Consider the following 11,527-nt stretch of genomic DNA (forward strand, 5'->3'; position numbering starts at 1 on the left):
AGAAATCCTACCGGAAGGGTTTTTTTTTTTTCACGTTTAGCGAGTGAATGTGAATGCACGCCGATTTCCGTCAAAAGATGCGTAAGTATGCAACGCATGCATGTTGAACTTCTTTCGCACCGTACGTAGCCAACCGTGCTAGTCGGAGGTGCGGCCCATGGATAAGACCCGTGGACCGTAGTTTCTGAACCGGTCCTGGGCCTCGCGCCTAGGCCTGCCCAGCAGTAAATGAGTACCCGGTGCCAACGTTCTTAGCAGTACTGATAAAGAGACAAAAGGTGATTGGAAATGGTGCTGGCCTCAAGAATCGCCTCGTGTGCCGTGAGGCCTTTCAAAGGTGCTCCACTCCCGCTCGTAGTCCCTACGCTAAGTGGGGTAGCGGGAGCCCATTCCTCCCCCTCCCCCCTTTCCCACAACTCGTGAGCACCATGGCGTTTCGGGCTTCCATCCGAGGAATTTTCGTGCTCCCTTTCCCCTTTTTTCTATCGAACGAGCTTCGTACCGGGCTCTTGTTAAGAATTAAAAGAAAAAAGGAGAAAAAAAGTGCCCATTAACTGCCCTTGTCCCAGCAACGTTGAGGCTAAAGCGAGGGATCGTTGGGCCTTACTCAGGAAATATATCATTCAGATTTTCTTGCACCTGTGTTTAGTTTGATGTTCTAGCCCCCCTACGGGTGTATGTCAGCACCGTCTCTCTGCAACACAACGATCCCACCCTCCCCTTCACGACACCGCTACAGGCACGCACCACCAACACCTGCCCAAATTCACACTAAAAACCTGAAAACTTACAGAAAGATGCAGCAAAAAAAAACACAATCGGTGGCTATTCTGGGTCATTACCGAAACAAAGAATCGACCCAAGAACAATGCAGCGGGGTTAAATCCGCTCCTGCAAATACAAAAATAACGAACTGACAATTCACCTGTGAAACCGTGTGTGACCAGCCTCAGTCCAGTGCGCGGTCATCACAGGTCTGAAGTGTACCGACACGCAACGACTGATATTGGCTTCGTATAGCCAGCTTCCTGTAAGCACTGCGTGGCACGAAACGGACGTGGCGCCGTGCGCTCTACCTCTGATCTGAAGTGCGGCAGTCAATGTGGCAGATCTTGTGCTAAGAGAACGGTCTGCGAAAGGTGATACAGAGTTGCTTCTGAAATCCATTAAAGTGATTGTTTTTCACATCCAGACACCAGGGCCGTGCGGTTTCCTACATGGCCCCCTACGAAAATTTTGTATTCATGTGACAGATAAACTGAACATTTTTATTCTCAAACAGCTGAAATGTAGATATTTAAAGCAAAAGTAAAGCAAAGCTAATGGTGATTTTTTTTGTGTGCCATCATTGGAGATGGGGCTCAGATGTTTTTCTTTTGCGTAGTTCTTGGCGACTGGACTGAGACCATCAACTCACTAAACTGGAGGACCCGGTTTAACCTAGAATCGAACCCATGTCCTCAGCGGTACCGGCTACAGCTCGGCATTCTCCCCGCTGAGCGGCCCACCCCGGCAGCCTTGCCTTGCGTCTTCCTTCGACCATGGCCACTCAGGGCACCGTTTGAAACCGGCGGCACAGAGCCCATCGGCCCCGCGCGCGGTCGCTGGGGCTGCCATTCTGTAGAGGAGGCTCACGACGTTCGTGGCAGGGGTGAATTTGAATACAGTCCATGATACCTTGGGCCGTGAATGTAGAGAGACACATTTTGGATGGGGCGCGTCCGTCATTTTCTTTTCAACAATGCCGTAAGGTGTGTGCCGAAAATACAGGCGGCACCGCACGGCCTTCACTTATTCCGTGAATTACTGTGCTTTTTTCTCACACCTCGACTGAGAATATTTTTTTGTAAGTAATGACCGTGTGCGTTGTCTTGCAAGAGAGGCAACGTCAGCTGGGATCAGTGATGAAAAAAAGGCCTTGGTAAATAAAGCAGCAGCAACAGCAGGTAAATCAGACACTAACGAAGAGCTAACGATGTAATGATTTAGTTTACGTAGCTTAGTCTATTAATAGAACGCACAAATGCCAGCTGTTTGCGTGAAGCTTTGAGGCAACAGGCCAATATTTACGGCCAAATGTTGAAAACACATGCACACCTTAAATAATTGAATAGGTTGGGTTTACAAACGTTACGCTCGCAACATATTTCTCAATAAATTACGGATGGCGTCAAGGGTAATAACATTGGCGCCTTGTTCATTACGCGCACCTCAAAATCGCGTTGCATTTTTATTGCATCGGCGCGACGACGGCTGTAACCCTACACTGCTGTGCACCCCAGCCAGCCAGCGAGGCTGCATCGACGACGCGTCATCGATCCATTGTCCATGTCACTGGACGACGTGCGCGAGGAGCGATCGTTTTTGCCGCGCCGTTGTGAAGGTCGCGCGCAAACGGGGTTCGGGGCAACCCCCTCCGAGCCGCGAGAGACAAGAGAGTGGCTGGGCTGAGGGGGCCTGTGGAATTGTTGCGCGTGGCCGCACGTGGCAGACGCTCACCACGTTGTGCTCCAGGCCGGCGATGGTGATCTCGGTGAGGATGAGCACGCCGGAACGGCCCACGCCGGCGCTGCAGTGCACCACCACGGGCGGGCTCGCGGTATGGGGCGGCAGCATGGAGTTTGTGTGCCGGCGCACAGACTGCACCTCCTCCAGAAATGCTGTCGGGGAGGGGCGCACACAGGGACCGACGAGAGCAGTGGGGGGGATGGATGAGAGATGGGCAGGGCCAGTGTTAAATTACGGGGTGGTTTCCATCTTAGCAATCGTCATCTGCATTATAATTAGGTTGTTTGCGAGTCTGTTAGTCTCCAGCACGCAAATAGTGACTATCCAACAGATTGAGGGCCCATTCTGAATGAACGGAATGGGAGACCTAAGGCAATGACGATGATAACCAATTTACAGTCTATGTCTTTGGACCCAAGTTAACAAAACAAAAAAACACCTACTCGTTCATTCGACGTGCGCGTAATCGCCGAGCCGCGCGACAGCGTCCTCGGTGGCCATGTGTTATTCTCGTAGAGCTCTGCCGAACTTAACCAGTGGAAAGTCGTCAACAATTCTGCGACATTGCTTGTACGGTTGCCACAGCTGCCAGCTTGGGTTGTAATGAAGACCCCAACGGTGGAGGTTGGCTGCACAGAGACCTTGCCCTGTCCGGAAGCTCTAAGCGAGGCCCATTTACGGCGTGGTTCAGTGTTCTTCACTAATTTTCAGAGGAAGGGGGGGGGGGCACCTTTCGCCGATAAGACATCGATAGAGGGCTGAGACACATTTGAAACCATTGGGTTTGACAGCACAATGGGGGTGTTTTTACAAGTTATGTCTGGGGGCCGCACGTCAGGGCCCGCACTAAAGGCCACTAGGGGCTGCCAGTGGGCCCGCGGGCTTTGCAATTACTAACACTGGCGGGGCGGATTGGAGCCAGGTGGACAGACTGTGGGATTTACGATAAAGAGCTGGGGAATGGTGCCGATTTTGCCTTCCATTCCTTCCGCCAGCTGGTTTCTGACAAGCAGTCTTGGCACGGTTAAAAAAAGTTTATTGATCGAACTTGAGGTCAAAGTGACCGGTGGTTGGTGGAAGGTGAAATGTAAAAATCTTCAGTTCACTCACATAATGCAGTGTCATAAAGGACTGGAGTTTAGAAGATTTACCCCATAAAGAGATACGTATATACGTACAAACCAATACACACGATCATCCATATGCAAAGTCTATAGGGCAGTATCTACATTATATGTGATTTTAATTAGCAATTGTATTACATTCATATAATCTGTAATTGGTATCTCTATTACATAACTCAAAGTAATTGGTCATTTGCAGCTATGTATGCTGAACTTATTTTGCACCATACGTAGCCAACCTTGCTAATTGGAGGTGTAAAATTACATTTCTTCCAGAAGTGTTGAACTTTAATGTATTTTGCCCATCTCTGCATTGCGATAGAAGCGACTGACCCAGACCAGGTTTCTCACAAACCCCTGCAACAACGTGCAGATGCAACCAGCTGACCCCCGTATCCATCCATCCACTGCCTCAAACAATTCCATCCAACATCCCAAGTTCTCCGTCGCGGTTTTCGGGTTGGACCACGGAGTTGCTCGGTGACGACCCGAAAATCACATCGGACGGCTTAAATGGCAGACACATCAAACTTAAACTAAACTATCGTTTTTTTATTTTACCAGGTAAAGCTCAGTGAGTTTTATAGCTCTTTTCAGAAGAGACCTGGCCACAAATGATAGCTCAGAGACAAGTGGCTTATCACGTGGAAATATATCGCAGCCAAATACTCCAAACGCGTGACGTTAATTCTAAATGTGGAGGGGGAAAACCCGAGGGCCCGGAGAAAAATCCACGCGACCGCGGGGAGAAAGAGAGACACGTAAACTCCAAATATACAAACAGGCATCAGGGTCGGGATTGAACCCATGAAACTCCTGTACACCAGGCGTGATGGTTAACATCTTGCCACCGTGGATACCGCATTACGCGCGGACACATGGCACGACGCACAGCGGGCCTCGCGCGGTCACCCACCCAGGAAGCGCTGGACGTCCTCGGGGCAGCCGTGGTCGGGCCAGTCCGGGTAGTGCAGGTGCCACGCGGTGCGCTCCTGCCCAGAGGGCAGGTGCTTCACCTTGAGACCCGTCGTCGCGTAGCTGCCCGAGTCCGTGCGGAACTTGGTGGTGACGCGGTAGTCGCCGTAGTTCGCCGAGTTGCGCTTGGAGCCGAGCTTGGGCCAGTAGCGGTGGCACTTCTGCCGTCCGCTCTCCTGTTGAGAGGGGGGAGGGGCGGTGGCGATCGGCCGTGAAAGAGTTTTCCAGAGGTGAGCGCCGATGGGCCGAGGCGACCACCGGTTCGGGGATTCGAACCCAGGTTGCGATTGCGAGTCAAGGTCTCGGGCTACAGCGCTACCCGTTCGGATACGCTTGAACAAAGATGGTCAGACAACTTGGGACACATAGTCGGTGTACGCGTATTTACAACCCGCAGGATAAGTGAGATCGGTATTTTGCGTTTCTTTTCCTCTAGGCTAGCGTAGTCAACAAGAAATTTAAATTGTATGTAAGTTCAACTGCTTTTGCACCGTAAGTAGCCAACCGTACTAATGACATGTCTGGAGGAAAGATAAAAAAAAAAACTTAACACACAAAGGTGTTCTAAAGAAATGAGGTTTTTTTTATCTACATTTAAAAGTTCATAGTTCGAGTGGCTTCATAATATCAGAAGAGCGTTGCAGACGGCCGAAGGAGCGCATCTGAAAGCACGCAATGCAAGTGACCACGTTTGTTCGATGGGTTAGCCAAAAGCTGCCGCTGTGAGGGTGACCGGAGATTGCGTGATGGTTTTGGCGGAAAACATTAAGCGGACGAGTCGTGTGCGACGTATCCCACACCGTGGCTTTGCTCGAAGTCTTACCTGCTCAGGTGTGACCATGGCTATGACGCTCACACCCTGCTCCCAAATCATCTGCCAAAAATCCTGGCAGGTGTTGGGCAGAGGGCCCTGCGTGGCGATATAATGCCACTGCTCACCACCTACCCTCACCTGCACGCACACACGCACACATGCACGCACAATCACAATCATGTGTCAGGGCCTCGCACTTTATCCAGGAAAGCCTCAATAATGTTTCAGGGGGGTCCTGCTTGGAACCTTTGGCCAATTCTTTAATGAGCGTTTATTTCGGAATAGGAAACCAGACTATACCGAGAAAGCCTACCCATAGGATGGGGATAATACAAACATCTGTACATATCTCAATAGAGGAGCAACATCGATTGCCGTACTATACTTCTATACTTCCACATCTATGTTCCATTCTTTGACCAACCCACGCTGACCAGCATGGTGAAGTATGGTCAAATAACCCCCACGACCCACACGATGTGTGGAGGTCCTCATCCAGCAGTAGATAGCCAAAAAAAGCTGTTTATGTAAATATGTAAAGGACCTTCTTACTGCACTGCCATCTTGCTTGCACTTGTTAATGATAAAAAAGTGTTTTTCACATAAGCACTTAGATATACAGATGCTCTATTTCATAAGAATACAATGTGTTGTTTTTTTTATTTAATTTACAAATGTTTACTCCGAATTTTATATGTTTTTATTCACGTTTTTTGTAAAATTCTCTGTAACGTAACACATTTATTATTCCGGAAACAATAACAATTTACCCGAATAACGTACATACTTCAAAACGTGTACATATTTCGTACACTTGGTAATAAATACATTCTTGAAAGAGGAACTGACAGCTGAGATGTCTAATGCGCCACATGTCCTTTCAGCAAATACTTACACATTATACACACACACACACATATACATAAACAAACTCTACAAGCATTCTATTTCCAAACTTCCAAACCTAACTTTCACGTGTTCGGGGGACACGCCGCCATGTGTTCTTTACATGCCAGCGGGCGGCTAAAGAAAAGAAAACAAAAACCCCGACTAATGTGTGCCCGCTTTGTGTGCAAGCGGCGGGCAATTGCAGCAATGCGTCGTTTTCACGGGGCGGCAATAATGCATCGCAGCTGTGCGACAAATCAGCTGCCGTGCAATGCGTAACGGCACGCGCCTGTTTACTCCACAGACCACAGGGCTGGCTGGACGGGACACCTGTGCCCTCTCTCTCTCTCTCTCGCCCGCGGGCGCCAATTACCGGCAACTGCCGGGACACACTTCCCCGCCACCCGAGACGGCCGGGCGCTTTGATGCGGGACAAGGGGAGGAGCGCCACGGCGGGCTTTTTTTTCCCCCCCACGCCCGAAACCGCAAGCGTGGAACCGTTCATTTGGAGCCACTTATTCCGTAACGAGCGTTAATCAAACATTTAATTGTTTAATCGCGGATCGGCGTGGCCGATTGATTGGCTTTAACGTGATGGGTTTTTTGTTGTTGTTGTTGTTGTTGTTGAGCGCCGTGCCGTGTAGTCGTGAGTGCTGCATATGAAGTGTGCGCGTGGTTTTTTTCGCGCGCGCAAACACGCACTTGCGCGTCCGTACGCGTGTGCACGCGTGTGCGCATAGTAGCATCGCAATGGGCCCATTGCATTATGATCCCGTCAACCCAGGTTCAATTCCTGCTCATGATGAGTAAGTACGGGGGAGCTGTGCTTAACATCTAAAGTCGTGTGCTTGTACCAGAAATCACCCATGATTTCCCGCCCACCAATGCAAGGATGTGTTTTCTCACATTAGAGCCGTGCTTGTATAATGGTGTACTCATATCCAGCATTTATTGTAACTAATCATGTCCTGGGCCACCCCAAGGGCAACTTATCTTCAAATTACTATTTGGAGCAATCGGCGAATATTGACGCGATAGCTGCAATACCCGTCCCCCATTGTGTGCCGAGCCAGCCTTTAATAAATTCTCACTAATAGCACCGTGCCCTAACAATCTACACGCTGTCTTTTGCTCGATTATGTGTGCACTCTATGGGAATAATTAAGTAAAAATATATATCTATACATCACGGGCATTGGGAGGACGGTCCATCAAAGGCACATTGTGAATGTTAATGGCGAGGTCTTGTGCGGCGGCGGGCGGCACTTATGAACTTTACGCACGGCCGTAAAAAAGAAAAGTGATAGATAATGATCGTTACACAATCGTAATGTGAAGTAGGGTGTGACGCGACCCTCTTTCTTTTCATGACAAGGTGGTCCCGCTTCCGCAGGCGGCCGAGCCGTTGGCTAATTTTTGTTTGTCAAGCGCTACGCCATTTGCACTCGTGTGAAATGTACAAATCGCCCGCCAATAAAAACACACGCGAAAAAAAAAGTACCGACAATTATCTCTCCTTGTTGCAATTACAGAGGTATTAGAAAATGTACACTTCATCTGACCGCTGCCCCAGATAGTGGTAAATGGAATGATCAATACTCTTTTGTCCACGGGAGATCCATGTTACTTCGGCCAGGCAAAACTACTCCATCCGCTGGCCATTTAGTGAATTTTTTTTTTATTTTCCACAAACCAATACTGCTCTGAAAACAGAAACAATCGCACTGTTTATATAACAGGGTAATGTTTCTGGTAATGGCATTCACGAAGAATAGAGAGGCAGGATAGAGCCTGGCTTATAGTTTGGTATCACACTGTTAGTTTGTCCTCCCACCCTGCACCGCCGATTAGCACGGTTGACTACGTATGGTGCGAAAGTTCAGCATACATATATTTAAACTACAGCGACTACAAATGTTTTGAAGATCACAAAATAAACCGCTTTTAAGTCTTTCCGTTAACTCACTGGGAATTAGCGACCCCAAGCGAAAGGTTCGTACACAAGTTATACATGTAAAACATGCATATTATTACAAATGCTTCTGCAATACATAACACTCGTTTACACATACAGGGACTCCTCTACTTACGAACGAGTTAGGTTCCAGAGGTCTCTTCGTAAGTCAATTTGTTCGTAAGTCCAACTTTACTCCTGTAGATTCCAAATGTGTTGTATGGCAGGGACACTAAACATGGGCAATGACTTAAAAAGTTGTATAATCGCCTGTAGATGCCACTGGTTCTTCATGTTCTGGAAACTGGACATATGGACAGGTTTGTTCGTGTCTCTGCAAGTTCGTTAGTCGAATGTTCCTAAGTAGAGGAGTCCCTGTATGACCAAATCACCATGAATGTCCCCAATTCTCATCACGGAGGGCCAAGCACAGTTGAGCCTGGATAGTGCTTAGATAGGTGGCCAGTCATGCATGTAACAGGTGTTCTAGGTTGCTGTGTGGAAACAATGTCAGGAGAGGGCAAGTGCAGCAAATCCATTATTGTACTGTACTATGCTGCAACATTGATGCTCCCTGCCTTCAGCAGTCCGCACTGCGTAGTCAATTATGGTCAAACAACTCTTACGGCCTGCATAGTGCGAGGAGACTGTCATCCAGCAGTAGCTTGCCAACAAAGCTGTATGGTACAAGTCAGTGGCCATTTTCCTGATAGCGGTGGTGACGACTGAACGTGGTGGCGGCGGTGTCATTTTAACGGCAGCCGTGGCGGCGGCGGTTGCGACGTTGCAAACTCGTATAAATATTTTTGTTATTTTAGCAGGTAAGGCCCACAGAGCTATGTAGCTCTTTTTTTCAGAAGCAACCTGGCCACAAATGATAGCTCAACGAAGTGGCTTATAAGGTGGAAATGTAAAGCAGCCATATACTCTTAACGCATGTTGATTGTAAATGTGGAGGGAAAAAATGGAGGACCCGGAGAAAAAGCCACACGACCACAGGGAGAACATGCAAACTCCAAATTTGCAACAGGGATCGAACGCATCATCTCCTGCATACCAGGCGAAGTAGTCAACATCTCGCCAGCGCGGCTTACATCGTGCTGGGCGGTTAACCGCTCCTCCTTCGAGTGCGCGACCACAACCTCCCCGGGGCCCTCACCCGCACGTGCGAGGCATTGATGTATCCCGTCGGGTTGTCCTTGCTGGGCAGCAGCTCGACGCGCGTCTGCTCGTAGGGCAGCACATCGCCGAAGCGGTTCCTCTCCTGGTTGTCGGGCAGCTCCGCCGTGCTGTAGACGGGGTCCGGGCGCGTGCGCGGAATGCACTCGTACTCGGCCGACACGAGGCCGCGCGCCACCCGCTTCTCCAAGCGCGCGCACTGTCGTCCCCCGTACCGGATACCGGGGAGAGGGCATTGGCAAGGGCAAGGGCAAGGCGGCGGTGGCGGAAGGAGAAGGGGGGCGAGCGGAAGTGTAGCGGTTAGCGCACTGCGCTACGAACCCGGCGACCCGAGTTCGACTCCCGCTCACGGACAACACCATCGGTGACGACTGTCTGAACCGGTCACGGTGCTTCCTCCGCAAGGTCGACTCAGCCTCAAATGAGTAACCTGGTGCGATGTGCAAAAAATCGCCACGGGGGAGACAAAGGCGGTCGGGCACGGTGCTGCCTACCCACCCCCTCGTGTGCCGCGCCGGCCTTCATAGGTGCTACTCGCTAACAGCACTTGCCCCAACAGTCTGTTAAGGCTACACGGGGGGGGGGGGGGGGGGGTTCGGGGGGGCTGTGGCGGCGGTGGGCGGGAGAGAAACGTACCCTTTTCATTCCACAGCACGCACACTAGTTTCGAGCTTGCCTGAACTTCGTGACACGCCAAACCAAACGATCCCAACTGAGCATGCGTGGCCGAGCAAGTTGAGAGGGGTCGGGGGTGGGGGCCCGATGGCTGGCTGCCTGCTGCCGTGCTACTGCGCCGCGGCCAATGGAGAGGGGATGGCAGCACGTGGAGGGTGGGAGGTGGGGGTTGGATCGGCCACTGAATGGCATGGAGGAGGAGAGTTGGTCTGGCACAGCTCGCGAACCAGTGAAGTTCTCTGCTTTCCTGTAATTCCGAAAAATATCGTAGCACACCTGGTGACTCTACCGTGGTGGCAACAGCGGACAGACCCAGTGACAATCATAATTGCAAAAGCGACGTTTAGACTTTTTAATGACCCGGACTGAATGTTAACCAATCCATTTTGGCATATATGTACAGAATATGCAAAAGGAAACTGCAATGCTGGATGGTAATATAGACAGATACAAAGATTGACAGATTAATAAAATAACAATACAAAATACAGACCGATATTAAACATATAACAGCAAGAGAAATTTATGAAAATAGACAAATTATTAGGTTGACAGGCATATGCTTAAATAGACAGCAAAACATGCGTAAAGACAGATAGTGGGAGACCAGCAGACATAATAAATAGATTGTATTTATTTCAGAAGGAAGGGCCCAATGGGATGTTCGGCTCTGTTTCATGGGCGTCCTGTGATGGTACAGATGTTATACTGTACGACTCTTAGTTACAATCATGGTTACATATAATAATTCTAGAGACTGACAAGAGTAAGTCAGGACATGGACATACAATGCAATAAAAAATATTCACAAACAGATAGAGTGGCAGAATCTGACGGGCAAAAATACTGATAACAACAGACAAAGATAGAAAAGAACCACAAGGCAGACAGTCCAAGTGACAGACAGGAAGACTGAGAAACTGAGAGTCAGGCAGGGAGCCAATGGGAGAGATCAACAGAAAGGCACAGAATCTGACAACAGGCAGAAATCTAGAGAAAGACAGACCAACATGCATTATGTATGTATGTACATTGACCTTTCTTTTGCAACGGACGTAGCCAGCTGTGTTAATCGGAAGCACGGGGGGAGGGGGGGCGGAAGAGGGGAAATGACTAAATGCAAAAAAGCAGTTCGTGACACACGGAGTTTGACAGACCAATAGAGAGGCCCAGCTAACAAAGAGACAGACACACACACACGGGACAGAAGGGCCGTGTACACGTCCACTTGGACACAACCCATGAGGGGGATTGTACCCTCTCGTCCAGCTGTCCCCTGGCGGTCTCCTCCCTGCTCTCCTCGGGCACGGGCAGCTGTGAGATGGATAGGCCGTTGAGAGCGGCCAGCTTGATAGGACCCAGTTTGGAAATCTCAGCTGGCCCAGAGCCTCTCTTTTCCATGTTCTGCAA

General features: G+C 49.7%; 1 protein-coding gene across 4 annotated transcripts in view; it reads right to left on the reverse strand.

The window, feature by feature from the left end:
• Positions 1-11,527, reverse strand: part of LOC116943318 (tyrosine-protein phosphatase non-receptor type 14-like) — an 85,380-nt gene that overhangs the window by 5,979 nt on the left and 67,874 nt on the right. For all 4 annotated transcript variants that reach the window (XM_076067637.1, XM_032956093.2, XM_032956092.2 and 1 more), the window contains 5 exons: positions 11,375-11,521; positions 9,423-9,641; positions 5,431-5,559; positions 4,549-4,783; positions 2,500-2,660 (listed from right to left, as the gene is read on the reverse strand). In XM_076067637.1, the coding sequence (XP_075923752.1) occupies positions 2,500-2,660; positions 4,549-4,783; positions 5,431-5,559; positions 9,423-9,641; positions 11,375-11,521 (891 nt within the window). The remainder of the gene's footprint in view (positions 1-2,499; positions 2,661-4,548; positions 4,784-5,430; positions 5,560-9,422; positions 9,642-11,374; positions 11,522-11,527) is intronic.

Source organism: Petromyzon marinus, chromosome 17 (assembly GCF_048934315.1).
Source record: "Petromyzon marinus isolate PM22_M1 ecotype Great Lakes invasive population chromosome 17, UKy_Petmar_22M1.pri1.0, whole genome shotgun sequence".
Lineage (NCBI taxonomy): Eukaryota > Metazoa > Chordata > Hyperoartia > Petromyzontiformes > Petromyzontidae > Petromyzon > Petromyzon marinus.